At 46.5% G+C, this 17345-nt stretch overlaps 1 protein-coding gene across 1 annotated transcript in view; it reads right to left on the bottom strand.

Moving 5' to 3' along the window:
* PITPNC1 (phosphatidylinositol transfer protein cytoplasmic 1) overlaps positions 1-16382 on the bottom strand; it is a 256274-nt gene extending 239892 nt beyond the window's left edge. The window contains exon 1 of the mRNA XM_072781098.1: positions 16320-16382. Within this exon, the coding sequence (XP_072637199.1) occupies positions 16320-16367 (48 nt within the window). The 5' untranslated portion in view covers positions 16368-16382. The remainder of the gene's footprint in view (positions 1-16319) is intronic.
* Positions 16383-17345: the final 963 nt, after the last annotated feature.

The raw sequence follows: 17345 nt of genomic DNA, 5'->3' as shown, positions 1-17345 counted from the left end.
TGTCAAGCATCACATTCATTTTTTGTTTTTTTTTCATCAGCACCAGCATCATGGTTATTTTAGGTCACAACAAACTTGCAGAAGGTTCCTGATGGAGGAGCAGGTCACCAGGGCTCGAACCATAGGAAACTCACATTTCAGAGGACCCTGCCCATGGACTCAAGTAGTTCGTGATAACCCCTGTCTTCACAACTACCTGTCCAAACAAGTAGATGATGACAAATTTAACTCTCTCAAAAATCTCTCCAGTCCTGTTTCTCTATTTTAATTACCAATTACTGGTTTAAGGAGAGAATGTTGACTTCTGTGGCTTCAAATTTCAGATGCATTTAAGGTGAATTATGCCTGTAAGGTGTCAGGCACACTGGAAAATGCTTCTCAGACGGGATGGAAATTGAGGACTAACATTTTTATTAGAACCCACTACTTTCCTGAATAGAAGAAACTCCTTTTTGAGAGGGGAAGGACCATCGTCCTATAAAATCTAATGAAATCCAAAGTTGTTGGTTACAAACTTGTCGGTTACAAGGTTAATTTATCAATAAGCCATCATACTGACAATTTTTTTCTCCTGCATTAACCATTTACAAAATAAAAATTTTTTAAAGCCAACGTTAAAACTGTACTTCTTCATTCAGAAAAAGGGTCCAGTTAATGTCTATTTCCACCTACTACAGGAATAAAGCATGATCATTAATCAAATATTCTGTCTTTGGCTTTAACAGAAGAATATGTGTCAGTGCCAATCCCGTTCATTTAAATTGCTTCCAAAATGCAGTGGTACTGTCTCCCACCTTACTAAGGCTTCTGAACAAAATGCACTTTTTCTGTTAAATGACAGTATAGAAGGACTCCTGAGTTCAAGTTGCCAAGCACTTCATCTGTTGCTACAAAGGTTTAGGTAACTGAGTCATGAATACCTCCCAAAGTGTGGCTATGAACCCATTTTGTCATTTTCCTTCCTTGAAAGAAGGCAAAGTTCAGGGGAAAAATTCTATTTCGTTAGATCCATTAATGTAAGTTACATTAGGTTTGTTTCTGGAAAAGGCATATGAATTTAATGATAAACTGATGAAAGCAACACTTTCAAAACAAAACGAAACAAACCTGACCAGACACCTAGAGTAGTAAAGCATAGAAAGTAGAGTGGTGGTTGGTTGCCAGGGGATGCAGGCAGGTGGAGTGGGGATTTCTTCTTTAATGGGTATAGAGTTTCAGTTTTGCAAGACAAAGAGAGTTCTGTGGATTGATGGTGGTGGTGGTTGCCCAACAACATGAACGGTACTCAGGTACTCAATGCCACTGAACCATACACTTAGGAATGGTTGATGGCAGATTTTGTATTATATGTATCTTAGCACAATTTTTTAAATTATTACTTAAAAAACTGACCAGAATGCACACATCCAACTAGGTGTGGTCTCCTTCTAATAGCTCATTTTAGGAGATTGTGTACCTGTTTAGTTCAATGGTGCTGAAACAGCAAAACATCCCTGAATCTCCACCGTGTAACGTAGTAGGGCAGGTTTGCTTGGGTTTTTTTCATTACTTTTAACACTTTTGATAATGGTAAATGTCACTTGAGGATAATTTTTAATTTAGAAAAGATATTTGAAAAAAAAAGAAAAGATATTTGACAGCTCCGTTTTTTAAATAATTATCAAGTTAAAAAATTTTATTTTAGTCTGCATGAGGTGTGACTCTAAAAAAGCAATTTTAACATGCTTCTGGAGGCAATGCTAGTAAAAGGGAGCCAGAAGTTTCCAGGGAGCAGCTAACTCAGCAGGAAGGGTAAACATACAACTTTGAATAGTACATTTTGATCATTTTCATATGCTCCAATTTGATTACCTGCAGGTGAAGAGTCTTTTAAGTTTTCAAATAAATGTGCCAAAAACATGGTGTCACTTGTCTGTTGCCATTGTTATTCCTGATACTAATTTTGAGAAAGTCACAGGTACTCATCAGTGAATATCTCTGCTGATAATTTCTATGAAAGCCAAAGGTTTTTACTGCCATTAAAAGGAATAATTTCCAAAATGTAGGGGTGGTTCTCTTTTTAGAGCATGAACTACAAAAGTTATTTTCAAAGGAACATGATTCATTTATCAAAGTTAAACAGAGGAATGTCACTTGGCTTAATACTTGGGTAAAATGGAACATTCAATGGAAGATAAAACCTATGGACCATTCTCTTACCTTAACTGGAATGGAAGAACTACTTTCCCCCAATTATTTCCTTTGATAATCTTGAAACAAGTTCTCTACTCTTGAAGGTTTTTCTTTATTTTTTTTATGTGTGTGATAGAACTGGATCACCTTCCATCATTCCTTCCAGCTTTTGGACTCAAGGGAAGGTAAAACAAGGGAGGGCAAAGAGCATGGGCTCTGCAGTCTGGCCAGCCGAGGTGTGGATGTAGGTCTACTGTTGACTAGCCATGCAAGCACCCATGATCCACATCTGGAAAGTGGAATGATAACATCTAACTCATAGGATGGTTACGAGGATTAAGTAAACCCAAAAGGCAGTCAACAAATATAATTTCTCTCCCTCGTCTGCATGTGAAAGGTAATTGCTATCAGTCCAAACTATAAAAACAGAAACCAGGGGTGCCTGGGTGGCTCAGTACATTAAGCATCTTGACTCTCAGATCATGATCTCAAGGTGCCCCATATTGGCTGCATGCTCAGCTCAGACTTGTGTCTGCTTGAAGATTCTCTCCCTCTCTCTCACCCCCTGCCCCTCTCCACCCAGCTACACGTGTGTACATGCACCCTCTCACTCTCTCTCTCTCAAATAAATAAATAAAATCTTAAAAGAAAAAAAAACAAGAAACTAAATTTTAAAACACTTTTCAAACAAAACGTTTCATGGGATGCATTGCTGAGGCATACGAGCTGACTCTTATTACATACATAAAAGCAAGGTTACTGCAAGGCCACAAGTCAGTCAGGACATTGTGACATAGGGTAACTTTCTAGCTCCTGGATGCTATAGTCAGAAGAGGCAGGGCAAAGAACTTCCACAATTGCTGTTAAGATGCAAAGATGGAGACGGCTCAGATAAACAGCACTGTCTCTATCAACTGTCAAGTTGAAAACATTTTTGCCAGACATACCAGTAAGTGAAACTTTACTATTTTAACAATGAAGAAATCCCCTCCCCCCCCAAAAAAAGCACAAACAAAAAGAATAGAGGCGCCTGGGTGGCTCAGTCAGTTAAGCATCTGCCTTCCATTCAGGTCATGATCCTGGGGTCCTGGGATGGAGCTGGTATCGGGCTCCCTGCTCTGTGGGCAGTCTGCTTCTCCTCTGCCCTCCCCCCAGCCCCCACCCATCATGCTCGTTCTGTCTGTTTCACAAATAAATAAAATCTTAAAAAAAAAAAAAAAATTTCCAGGGCAGCCCGGGTGGCTCAGAGGTTTAGCACCACCTTCAGCCCAGGGCGTGATCCTGGAGACCTGGGATCGAGTCCCACGTCGGGATCCCTGCATGGAGCCTGCTCCTCCCTCTGCCCATGTCTCTGTCTCTGTCTCTCTCTCTCTTTCTCTCTCTGTCTCATGAATAAATAAAATCTCTATATAAATAAATAAAATTTTAAAATCCCATTACAATAGTTAAAACCATAAAATCTGGGAGAGCTCTACAGAATACAAACAATCCAGCAAATAAAATACAGTGCATTTGAGGTTTTCAATAACTCAATTATATCCAAGTTAGTGGTGACTTCTCATTCTCTACTTGATAAATTTTCTTTTTTCTTTTTTTTCTTTAAAGATTTTATTTATTTATTCATGAGAGACACAGTGAGACAGAGAGAGAGAGAGAGACAGGCAGAGGGAGAAGCAGGCTCCACGCAGGGAGCCCGATGTGGGACTCGATCCCGGGTCTCCAGGATCACGCCGTGGGCTGAAGGCAGGTGCTAAACCGCTGAGCCACCCAGGTAGCCACCCCTCTTTTCTCTTTTTAACTAATCTTTATACCCACCAGGGAGTTCAAACTCACAACTCCAAGGCCAGGAGTTGCATGTTCCACTGACTAAGTCAGCCAAGCACCCCTAAGTTCTCTTCTCATACACAGATTAGTTATTTTTGGTGTAAAAATACACAAATTAGTGCTCAGAAACACCTGAATCTGGCCTTAATATAGCAAATATAATGACTTCAATAGTGTGTGTAGATATGGGCGGGGACCAGTCTTAGGAGATTAGCTGCTTAGATTAGCGCTTAAACAACATTATTATAGGCTGTCATCAAATTACATTTGTTGGGCCAATCTTACTTCTCTAGGTGATTCATTCTGGGAAAGAAACAACACCCTAAAGATTGTCAGATACAATCCAAAGAATTAAAGGATGATTTTTTTTATCTTTGCTCAGGAACAAGAAGAATCTAGAAGGTCATGTTTTACCCAAACTTAAAGGAGCAAAAAAAGAGACATAAAAAAAGTGAAGAGTCATTAGATAAACTTGATCAAGAACTTACGATAGCTACTTGTTTAGATTATGAGTCGACTTCCACTAAAGTCTAAAACGGAGTTTCAAGAGCAGGCCCCTTTTGTCAGAGAGCTGGGAAATGAAAGAATGAGTCACTTTAATACTTGATGTCAAAATCTTGGTGAGGACCAGCTTTCGTGTTGCTACATCAACAAACAGCATCGGATAATGCTGTTCAAGCAGTCTGCGATAAAGTGTCCGGGGGACCCCAGCCTCCTTCCTGTGAGATGGGTGAAGCCAATGGCCAAGACAGAGTGTCCTATGCAGTAGGGCTCCCTTCCTCAGTGGGTCTGCCATCTAGGGAGATTTTCCCAGCCTAGTGTGGTATGATCTTGCCATCCTAGACAGAGACTGTTGAGACAGTTTAGATAGCTAATCAGCCTCCTTTGCAATAAAGCCAGTGATGGGAAGTCTTCAGGACATCTGAGATGAATAAGGCAAAAGGTTCAACTCCCATATAGAACCATCTCCTCCAGAATGGGTTTTCTAGGACTCATTCACCTAACACGTGACTTCCCATTCAATACACATAGAAAGCAGAGAAATGGACTTGGAGCCATAGCCAGAAAGGTCCGCAGATATTGTTCCTTCCACTCTCATGATTGGCCATTAGCCTCTGTCTCCTTGGGGTGAGAAAGAGGGGCGACAGTCCTCCAGGACCCTGAAGCCCTACGGTTCACCTCAGGGCAGCTGATCAACCTGTGATTGTTTCTTTTCCCTAAGTATCAAGTTCTGACCTAACTTGTGGTCATTCTGGTCCAGATCTGGCAGATTTTCTTCCCACACTGCTCCAGAAGAGAACAATCTTCTTTGGAAAGCTTTCTAAAATCAGGGCAACTAGAGCCATCTCCTTGAGGACACAGACCACAGCTCTTGATTGTACTCATAATTCAAGTTCAGCACTTTCTGTCAATGGCTGTCTCTAAACATAGAGATCTATTCTGCTGAGGACCAAAAAAAAAAAACCTCACAGGGGAGCCTGGGTGGCTCAGTGGTTGAGCATCAGCCTTTGGCTCAGGTCGTGTCCCTGGGATTGAGTCCCGCATCAGGCTCCCCTTGGCAAACCTGCTTCTCCCTCTGCCTGTGTCTCTGTCTCTCTCTGTATCTCTCATGAATAAAAAAAAGTTAAAAAAAAAAAAAAAACACACACAAACCCATAGCTACCTCTATTTTCTTAAAGTTTTATTGAGATGTATTTTATATACAATGTTTTGTTAAATATTTGAGAGAGAGAGGGAGGGAAGGAGAGTGCATAAGCGAGCACGGGGGAGCAGGGAGAGGCAGCAGGAGAAGGAGGGAGAAACTCAAGCAGACTCCATGCTGAGCACACAGCCCAGAGTAGAGCTCAATATTACAATCCTGAAATCATAACCTGAGCCGAATCCCAGAGTAGCAAGCTTAACCAACTGCCACCCAGGTGCCCCTCAAAGATTTTTTAACATATTTACACAGAGTTCTGAACCATCGTCATAATCTTTTTTCTTTTAGGAGAGGAAGTGGGAGGAGGGGCAGAGGGAGAGACAGAGAATCTAAAGCAGGCTCCATCTCCCCACCCCCCACCGCCACACAGAGCATGATGCATGGGGCTCTATTTCCCAACCCTGAGATCATGACCTGAGCCAAAATCAAGAGTCAGATACCTAAACAACTGAGCCACCGAGGTGCCTTCATCGCAATCGTTTTAAAATGGCCACGAAACTTTTCCAGTGGCCTCAGGACTGTAAGCTCTAGGAGGGCAGGAATCCTGCCTGCCTTGTTTGCTGCTCCATCCCTAGCACCTGGCCTAGCACCTGGCACGTAGTTGGAGTCCAATAAATATTTGTGATATGAAAACTTCCATGTTCCCCAGAGTGCCAACCTTGATACAAGAAATAACTACTTCAGGAGAAACTGTGAATCCAGCTATTTTCTCCACGGTAAGCAGGAAGGCCCCCAAAATGCCTGCTCCCGGCAGTGCATGACCTGTTTGTAATTCCTTCCCCTTGAAGGTGGGTGGGCCTGACCTAATCAGGCCAGTCTTTTTTGAAAAAGAGTCTGAAGGTCAGAAATGACACATCACAGAGATTCAAAGTGATAGCAGATACTCTCCTAATGGACTTGAAGGGGGAAAGTGCCATGTTGTGGACAGGGCCACATTGCAGGAAATGGCAGCTAGCCTCTAGGAGTTGGCCCCTAGCTGATGGCTGGCAAGAAAGGGGGGAATCTTAGTCCTACAACCAGGAGGAACTGAATTCTGTCAATAACCTCATACATAAGCTTTGAAGAGACTCCAAGCTCTAGAAGGAAGTGCTGCCCGGCTGACACCTTGATTTCAATTTTGAGAGAACGGGAACAAAGAATCCAACCATGCCATCCCCAGACTTCTGGCCTACAGAGACTGTGAAATAATAAATGGATATTGTTTTATGCCACTAAGTTTGTGATCATTTGTTACAGAGTAATAGAAACTAAATACACGCCTCCAAAAGTTAGGAGGAAAGCAGAATGATTACATTAGCTCCAAGGAAAGACTGGCCTCAAGCTTCTCAGGGGTATTTCTGAGCAATTTTTAAAAGAAGATTTTTTTTTAAGAATTTATTTATTTATTTATTTGAGAGACAAGCAAAGAGCCCAAGTGGGACTCGATCCCAGGACCCTGGGATCATGACCTGAGCCAAAGCAGATACTTAACTGACTCAGCCACCCAGGCACCCCAAAGATGTTAGTAATATAAAAGAATCTCTAGCTTGCAAAATTTCAGGTGGTATAAAATCTAGGTGAAAAAAACTTAAACAGGGCAGCCCGGGTGGCTCAGCGGTTTAGCGCCCCCTTCGGCCCAGGGTGTGATCCTGGAGACCCGGGATTGAGTCCCATGTCGGGCTTCCTGCATGGAGCCTACTTCTCCCTCTGCCTGTGTCTTTGCCTCTCTCTCTGTGTCTCTCATGAATAAATAAATGAAATCTTTAAAAAAAAAACAAAACTTAAACAATGTGAAGGAACACAACTGGGATCAGCTTTCCAGAAATGTTCCCTATTTTCCCAGCTTCTTCCCTTCCATTCACTAAGCATCTATGTGCCAGACCTGAGGTTTAAGTATGAGAGCTGACTGTCCAAACTGGCAGCCACCAGTCAGTCACCTGTGGCCCTAGAGCACTGCAAGGTGGCTAGTGGGAATTGAAATGTGCTGCAGATGGAAAATGCACACTGGAGGTCAGAGACTTAGCATGAAAGAAAAATAAGTTAAACTCTTGTCACGATTTTCCTATGTGGATTATGTGTTGAAAAGATAATGATGGGAATGAGTGACTTTTAAGCAAACAAATAAATATAGATTATTATGATCAATGCTCTGAAGGAGATAAATATGTATAAAGATAAAGAATAGGAGAACACTACTTTAGATGGAGTGGTCAGGAAAGATGTCTCTAAGGAGGTGACATTTCCACTTATAAACCCACAAGCATGCTATAAACGTTCAACACATGACAGCAACAGAGGCTAGAAGCTTGAGAGGGCTAACGAAGGTGGGTGGTTGGTTGCAGGGCCATCACATTGCACTATTCCCACTTAGGTTCCATGTAAACAAGCACCCATTAAAGGTATGCAGCCCCAAGATCTGAACTGGTTTTTTTTTAATAAAGATTTTATTTATTTATTCATGACAGATACAGAGAGAGAGAGACAGAGACATAGGCAGAGGGAGTAGCAGGCTCCCTGCAGGGAGCCAGATGCAGGACTCGATCCCAGGACCCAGGATCACATCCTGAGCCAAAGGCAGACACTCAACCACTGAGCCACCCATGCACTTCCCTGAATTGTTTTTAAGTTGGAATACAATACGTACAATATGGAAAGTTAAAGCATCCAAGATAATTATTTTTCAAACAACTTTGCATTTTTCCGGATACAATTTATTTTCCAGACTTTTTTAAAAACTTTTTTTAAAGATTGTATTTATTTATTTGACAGAGAAAGAGAGAGAGCACAAGCAGGGGGAGCAGCAGTCAGAAGGAGAGGGAGAAGCAGGTTCCCCACTGAGCAGAGAGCCCAATGTGGGACTGGATCACCTGGGATCACCACCTGAGCCAAAAGCAGACACCCAACCAACTGAGACACCCAGGCACCCCGTTTTCCAGTTTTACTATCTGTAATATATTTGCGCTTCATCTGTCATGTAGCCTACAAAAAAAAAAAAAAAAAAAAAAAATTCTCCACTTGGGAATATCACGAAATTCCCAATTGCCAGGATGAGACAGGGAGGGCAGGCAGTTGGCAATCTAGAATCTGAAATTCTCCTTTTCCTCTCCTAGTGGGCCGAATTTACAAAAGATCTATACAACTTTCCTGACTTCTTGTTACAAATCAGCTGATTTCTACATCTGTCTTTTTCTCCAAACAGGGGCAGACGTGTTAGCTAGTTTCCAAAAAAGTTTCCCAAGTTATTTGACCATATAAACCTCCAGGCAACACAAAGCAGGCCAAAGCCCACACAGGTCAACCAGGGCACCTGCTTTAGCCTCAGTCAGGCGGCTAAAGCAATGAACCTCGACGTACTCTTCCAGTAATCACTAACCCCAAAAAACATGTTAAGTGCCCGTCACTGTGCACACACTTTTATATTAAAAAAAAAAAAAAAAAAAAAAGGAGGGACACCTGGGTGGCTCAGTGGTTGAGCATCTGCCTTTGGCTCAGGGCATGATCCCAGTTCGGGGATCGAGTCCCACATCGGGCTCCCCGTGAGGAGCCTGCTTCTTCCTCTGCCTATATCTCTGCCTCTCTGTGTGTCTCTCATGAATAAATAAATAAAATCTTTTAAAAAAGAAGAGCTCTGTGAATACTTCCCCCCATACACACACTTTCCCAATTGACACTCCAGGTGTGTGTGTGGGGGTGGGGGGGACGGCTGTGCGGGCACGGTGGATCTTAAAGAGACTGAGTGTTGAAACTTTATTAATTTTTTTAAAAACTGCTTATAAAAATATAGTAGTCTCTGTTCACCTGAAAGGAGAGCTTTTCTGAAATGAAGTATTACTCACTTAATCAGACACAAGGTTTTGGAGTTGGTTTTTAAGAGCCTCAGGGACTCACCCGCTTCTTTAGTAATGAAAACCAAAAGTTAATTACCACCCACTTTTAACTAAGGTTTTATTACAATAATGTCCATTTTTTTCAAGGCCCAGAAACTGTTGAGCGTGGCAGACATTCACACCCAAGTCACGGGGCAAATGCAGTGTCCTTTGCACACAAAGTCAATTTCACTGACCAGCCAGGACGACAGCATCTGCTCCTTGTTGTCTGTTCCATTAGTGGTGAAAGGTTTGCATTTATCCATTAACCCGCCCAGGTGCCCCTCCCGACCGGCAAGGGAGCTGTGCAAGATAGCCGGGCAGCATGAGGGACGTGGTTCTCCGACTGTGGGACAGGATCACCCAGAAATCAAACCCCTGACTCTGGCCTTGGTCCATCCCAACTTGGCTAGTTGTGGGGGCAGGGGTTCAAAATAGTGCTTGTTCTTAAAAAACATTTTCAAAATTATGTTCATGAGGGACCCTGGGTGGGGGGGGTGGTACGTGAGATTAATCCAAGGATCCTTTATTCTTTATACTTGGGAGTATCACTTTGTACAAAAAACAGTGTTGATGCCAGTTTCAAACTTGAACTCTCTTTCCCGAAAGGATTTCTGCCCCAATATTTGCAGACGCATCTCATGGAGTTTAAAACACAGAATAGGGAAACATTATTGGGCATTTTGGAATCTCCATTTAGGTCATTGCGGAGTCGGCACCACCCCAAACCCAAATCTGTTCTCAGAAATGTGCGCAAGAAAATTCTCTGGGGACCCAGGGGAGGCTGGATAAAGTGCATTGACTCCTGGCCAGGGCAAAGAACAAAATAATATTCTGTATTAAAAAGTTGTTTTTCTTTCCTTTCCTTTCTTTCTCTTTCTTCTTTTCTTGGAGGGGAGGGAAGTGTTTCTATTTTTCATTGTGCAACAAATCCCTAAGGACTACAAATAAATCCCTAAAAGTGCACACATTAACGTTAATGCAGTCAGAACAGGAACTGTTAAAATACCAAAGCAAGCAATGAAAACAAAAGGATTCCTGCCTTCATATTAGGATGTGCTGAGCTCTTGAAGATGCTGATCGTACTGATAAGAACCTGTCGGGGAGGGGTGATCTTCAGACTGCTCCAAGTTGTCTTTTTTTTTTTCTTTTCTTCCAAGGAGTCTTGAAGGCAGAGTTTGGGGTGCTGACAGCACCAAGTGGCAGCCCCAAGGAGAGGCTTGGGACAGAGTGGCCTTGAACTCCACCATAATTGGGGCACCTGGATGGCTCAGTGGTTGAGCATCTGACTTTGGCTTAGGTCATGATCCCAGAATTCTGAGATCAAGTCCTGCATGGATCCTGCTTCTCCTGCTGCCTATGTCTTTGCCTCTCTGTGTCTCTCTGAATGAATGAATGAATGAATGAATGAATGAATGAATGAATAAAAAGAACTTCACCATAATCTCCCTGGAGCCACACATCTAAAAGCTACTCCAATTAAATACACAATCTAAGGAAAACCAGTAAACTCGTTAGACAAAAACAGCTTTGAATAGAGCCCCCTGGCCAACCTTCTGGTCAGCCGAGCAAATGACCCCTAAAGTACACAGAAGGTCAGAGACTCCAAGCCATCCTCAACTAGAGACTATTTAGGCTGCTTAGTGTCCCTGCTTCACACCGTGAGCTTAGGGATATTTCCTTCCAACGAGGAATCTCCCAGAGGAAGAAAATTGAGAGAAGCCCTGGCATACAGTAAAACAGCTCAGTACAGAAATCAGAAGACCCAGGTTCTGGCCTAGACCCTACCCTTACCTAGGAGATGGGCAACTAGAGACTGGACCTTCTACATCCACGTTCTTTTCCACAAAATTAAATGGCTCAACCATAGAAGATCTCCACTAGCCCTTCCAGGTCTAAAATGAAAGAATCTACATCACCGATTGTTCCACATGAAGATAGATGGTTGACAACTATCTCTTTAGAGCCAACTATTATTATTGCCCCCAGGAACCTTTACAGTCTAGAACTTTCCAATAAATGGCTTATATTCAGTTCAGAGATGACATTGAACATAAATAAAGAAACTATTCCAAAGTTGTTGGTTTTGTTTTTTTGTTTTTTAAGATTATATTTATTCACTTGAAAGAAAGAGAGCACAAGCAGGGGGAGCAGCAGCAGAAGAGGAAGAAGCAAGCTCCCTGCTAAGCAGGAAGCCAGATGTGGGGCTCCGTCCCAGGACCCCAGCATCATGACCTGAGCCGAAGGCAGACACTTAACCAACTGAGCCACCCAGGAGTCCCTGGAGTTTTTTATTAAAATTAATCCATTGGATGTTACCTTTTAAAATTATTCATCCTGAAATTGTCTAAAAAACAAAACACCAACACTCTGATGTAGACTGATCTAGACTATAGTCGAGCTTTATTTTCTTTATGCCCCAACACTCTCCTCTTTCCTGGAACTCAGGAACATTTCATGAGTCAAAATAAGGCTTAGAGAAATGGTAGATTCTAGTACCCTCTCTAACAATTGAAAAGGTCTTTGATTTTTCATTTAGTTGAGAGTCCTGACTCTATCTAGTTTCAAGAACTGTTTTTTTCTTTTTCTTTTTTTTCCCCCCTTTTTCCTGCATTAAATACCAGTGACAGGGAAAGAGCAGCATAAAGAAAAACAATGGGTTTTACCATGGCCCTGGTTATGGCTTGGCGATTAACAAGTTGGGTGACCTGACCCACATTACTTAACTTTTCTTTTCTTTTTTTTTTTTTAAAGATTTTATTTATTTATTCATAGAGACAGAGAGAGAGAGGCAGAGACACAGGCAGAGGGAGAAGCAGGCATCATACAGAGAGCCTGATGTATGTTAAGTAGGGGCTGCCCTACTTAACTTTTCTGACTCAGTTTACACACCTGCAAAATGTGGATAATAGCACACTAGTTCCCCTGATGCTCCCCTCCACCAGGAGTTAAATAGGATAAGGCCAGGGGGCAGCCCGGGTGGCTCAGTGGTTTAGCACTGCCTTCGGCCCAGGGCGTGATCCTGGAGACCCGGGATCGAGTCCCACATCGGGCTCCCTGCGTGGAGCCTGCTTCTCCCTCTGCCTCTCTGTCTCTCATAAATAAATAAATAAATAAATAAATAAATAAATAAATAAATAAATAAATAAATAAATAAATAAAATCTTTTTTTAAAAAAAAAAAAGTATAAGGCCAGGGAAGAAGAATGAACCCAGGGTTGGTTCTCTCACCAACTCTCGTCATTTTTAAAAATATGGGCGCTCTTGGGATGCCTGGGTGGCTCAGCAGTTAAACGGCTGCCTTCAGCCCAGGGCATGATCCTGGAGACCTGGGATCGAGTCCCACATCGGGCTCCTTGCATGGAGCCTGCTTCTCCCTCTGCCTGTGTCTCTGCCACTCTATCTCTCTGTGTATCTCATGAATAAATGGGTAAAATCTTTAAAAATAAATAAATATGGGCTCTCCTAATTCATTGCGGGGTTTAGACAGAAACAAATTCCTGGGATCCCTGGGTGGCGCAGCGGTTTGGCGCCTGCCTTTGGCCCAGGGCGCGATCCTGGAGACCCGGGATCGAATCCCACATCAGGCTACCGGTGCATGGAGCCTGCTTCTCCCTCTGCCTTTGTCTCTGGCGCTCTCTGTCTCCCAGTCTTTCATGAATAAATAAATAAATAAAATCTTAAAAAAACAAATAAAATCTTTAAAAAAAAAAAAAAAAAAAAGAAACAAATTCCTAAAGTGCTGTGTAGACGGAATCAGGCCCAAAGCAAATGAAGCCTTGAAGCAAAAGTTAGGCTTTGAAGAATCTACCTACTAAGGTGATGGTAATGGTCTTCTTTGAAGACACTGTTAAGTCCCTTCCCAGTTTTTTATTTTTATTTTTTAAGATTTTAATTATTTGACAGAGAGAGAGCACAAGCAGAGGGAGCAGCAGAGGGAGAGGGAGAAGCAGACTCCAGCTGAGCACAGAGCCTGATGTGGGGCTTGATCCCAGGACTCGGATCATGACCTGAGCCAAAGGCAGCCACTAAACCCAGGGAACCACATTGGTGCCTCATGCTCCTTCCCAGTTTTTTTTTTAATTTTTTTTTTTAAATTTATGATAGTCACAGAGAGAGAGAGAGAGAGAGAGAGAGAGGCAGAGACACAGGCAGAGGGAGAAGCAGGCTCCATGCACCGGGAGCCCGACGTGGGATTCGATCCCGGGTCTCCAGGATTGCGCCCTGGGCCAAAGGCAGGTGCCAAACCCCTGCGCCACCCAGAGATCCCTCCTTCCCAGTTTTTAATGTTAAGGACAGTAGGACACAGTACAAGGTAGGGGGGTGGGGGTGGATGGTGGACACTGGGGGTTTACTCCAAGTCAGATTCCAGGGATCTAACCTCTGGCACGAGGTACCTAGTTTCCTCACCCATCATCTGCCTTGGAAAATCTGAATCCTATCAGTTTGAAGCCTCTATCAATCTAAACTGTCCCCACCGTTTTTCTAACCAAGTGGAAAACTAACTTCAAAATATAACTTTTTTAGAAACTGAATCATGGGACGCCTGGGTGGCTGAGCGATTAAGCGTCTGCCTTCTGCTCAAGGCGTGATCCTGGAGTCCCAGGATCGAGTCCCACGTCGGGCTCCCTGAATGGAGCCTGCTTCTCCCTCTGCCTGTGTCTCAGCCCCCACCCCCCCCCCTCTCTCTCTGTGTCTCTCATGAATAAATAAATAAAATATTTTTAAAAAAAAAGAAACTGAATCATGCTTTAGTCCAAATAAATTGCACATTAAGTAAATTATAATTATATATTCTATTAACAAGGGGAGCCTGATTTCATTTACCAATTAAGAAAGGGCCTCCCCTCCCCCCAAAAAAAATAACAAGTAAAAGAAAGGGCCTCCACCTGTATTATTCAAAAGTGATTACTTCTCCCTGAAGTGGTGGGTATTTTAGTAGCATGCATAAATAAATCAATAAGTGGCTTAAGAGCTGTGCCTGAATGTTCAGGAAAGCCTGCGGAAAAAAAGCAATCAGAATAAAGAGAGTAAAAAGATTTTGTAGGTAGTAAGAAGATTCTAGAACTGGTTGTTTTCTTGACTATCACCTGCACTTTGGAGGTATTTCATGCAGTACTAACACTGCGCCTAGATTCCAAACTCCTATCAATAAATAAAGTCACTGGGGGGAGAGATGAAAAAGCACACACATCTCCAGGCTGCACTGCTCCAGCTCAGCTGCCCAGGGTGGGAAGATCTCAATCTTTTCTAGAACTACTCTGGTTAACCAGGTTCACTCATCTGCCTCCCCCACTTCCCACACAGCTGTGTGCTGCTCCTCCACTTGATTGACACGGTCGAGATGCATCCCCCAAAACTGCCTATCCACCCGGATTCATTCCATCCTTCCAGACTCTGCTCCAACGTTATCTCCTCAAATGCCAACAGGCAGCATCGCCAGCCAGGTGGATCATTCTGGTGGGGGCCTGACCTCTCTCTTTGACAACCAGTGTCCCGGGGATGTATAGTTTTGTCAACTCGCAGCTACTTGTATCTTGCCTTGGATTGTACTATGGGTCCTGCCTCAACACTTGCTCCAGATGACAGATTAAGACGGGCCCCTCGGGAGCGCAGTCCCTTTATCTGTTAAATACCTGCTTCTTGCCCAAAGCGCCTCGCCCCTTCCACAAGCCAGAGGCTCACTAATATACCTGATAGATTAGATGCTCTGTATTTAAATAGACACACGGTTTGGCTCGCAGTCTCTTTGGTGGGGCACACTAACCCACACTAGTGAGTCTCAAATTTCCCCGATTGGCTTCACGCTTCCTTGACGTCCCTGGACGGGCGCTAAGCAATTGTGAAAACACCAAAAAGGTAGGGGTGGGGGGGATGCTGGGGCCTGAATATTCCTCACTGAGTCATTTCCTGAATGATGGAGCCTGAAGCTTCGGGAGATCTGGAGAATGGAGCTGGAGCAGCGGTGGGAGGACCAGCGCCCCGGCCCCCGGCCCCCGCCCCCCGCCCGGCAGCCGCAGCCGCAGCCGCAGCCCCCGGAGCGGAGCCCCGGGCCGGCACCCACGTGCTGGGGCGCCCCCGTGTGGCCGCGCCCGCGTCCCCGCCGCTCCCGGCTCGCCCGCAGACCACGCTCCCCGCCGCTGGAGAAACAACAGACGCAGAAAGTTTCCGAGCCAGGCGGTTTGCGGAAAGGTCGAAGCCAGGTCTGGGAGCCTCGATGCGCGGGCGTGGCGGGAGCGGCGCCCAGGCCGGCGGCGACGGCGAGAAGTCCGGGCCGGGGAGGGCTGCCCTAGGGCTCCGAGGTGCCCCCCAGCGGGACTCCGGGCCTGGCGATCCCGAGGGCAAAGGCTTCTCCCCTACCCAACCCAGACCTTGCAGCGAAGGGCGGGAGGGGAGCCGGGGCCCACGCCAGGACCGGGTGCCGCTCCCCACACACACCCCACCCCAAGCCGGCAGGACGCGCTTGGGGCGCTTGGCTTTGCTCTGTTCATTTTCTTAATTGGAGGAGGGGGGGGCGCACCGATTCCCTTTGGCTCTGGGTGCCCCCCCAAGACTCCACCTAGAGTCCACCGCCCCACCCAACGCCGCCCTCCCCCGCTGGGGTGACAAGTGGAGACAGCAACTCCCCCCCTCCAGCCTTCCACTCGGGAGGTAGTGCTCCCGCAGGGCTTCCCCGCCGCCCGCGGAGGCTCCGCCGACCAGAGGCTGCGGCGGGGTCCTCGGCGCCCCGGGGCGGGGGGGGGGGGGGCGAGGCCGGGCCCGGCGCGGCGCGGCGCTTACCTCGTCCACGGTGAGCGGCATGCAGATCCGGTACTCCTTCAGCAGCATGGTCCTGCCGGCCGCGGGCCCCCGGCGCGGGCGCGGGGGCGGGGGCGGGGGGCGCCCCCGAAGGGCGAGGCTGCCGCCCAGGCGCGGGGCAGGGCGCCCGGAGCCCTGCGCTCGGAGCCGGCGGGCGGAGCAGCCCCGGCGGCGCGCTCAGCTCCTGGCTTCCTCCTCTCCGCCCGCGAGCATGTCAAGGTTCGGGTCTGGGCGTCCGGGGCTCCCCGCCTCCTGCCTCGCCGGGGCCGGTCCTCCCGGACGCGCTGTTGCAAAGTCAGGGAGGGACCGCGGAGGGCGGGAGGGGGACCCGCTGGAAACCGCTCGGATCGGCGGCCCCGGGCGGGAGGAGCGGCCGCCGGATCAGGACATGCCCGGTGGCGGGCAAGGGAGGAAAAGAGAGAGCTTTCCGAAAATTAAGACGAAATGCACAAAAAGTCCCCCGCCTCGGGCCGCCTGAACCTGGCGACCCCCGCTCCGGCGGGTCTGCCCGAAGGCGAATGTCACCAGGAGCCCATTGCAGCCGGAGCCGGAGATGCTGACTTTCCAGACAAAGGCTCGGCCGGCTCTTCTCCCCGGGCGGTAAACAAGATTTCCTGCTCTTTTTAGGGCCCGTCCGCGAGGCGCGCCGGGGCTCGCGGCGGGAGGAAAGGGAAGCCGCGGCCGCTCGGCTGCGCCGGGCTTGGGCCGCGGGTTGCTCCGAGCGGGGCTCGCGGCGGCCGGGGCGGGCGGGAGGAGGCGGCGCCTTCCGCGCACGGCCCTCCCTCCCCCGAGTGCCCGGGCTCGGCGAGCGCCGTGCGTGCCCGCGAGTTTGCAGCCGCCGCGCCGGGCCCGGGAGTCCGCGCCGAGCTGCAGTGTGCCTCGGGCCGGGGAGGTGGGTGCGGGAGGAGCGAGCGCCAGCCGGGCTGACATCAGCAGCGGCCGCGGCGGGGAGGGTAGCCCCATCCGGCCAATGGGGAAATGGCAAAGAATGTGGAGGATTTAAACAAA

Source organism: Canis lupus, chromosome 16 (genome assembly GCF_048164855.1).
Source record: "Canis lupus baileyi chromosome 16, mCanLup2.hap1, whole genome shotgun sequence".
In the NCBI taxonomy this organism is placed as follows: domain Eukaryota; kingdom Metazoa; phylum Chordata; class Mammalia; order Carnivora; family Canidae; genus Canis; species Canis lupus.
This window is presented reverse-complemented; position numbering and strand designations above follow the sequence as displayed.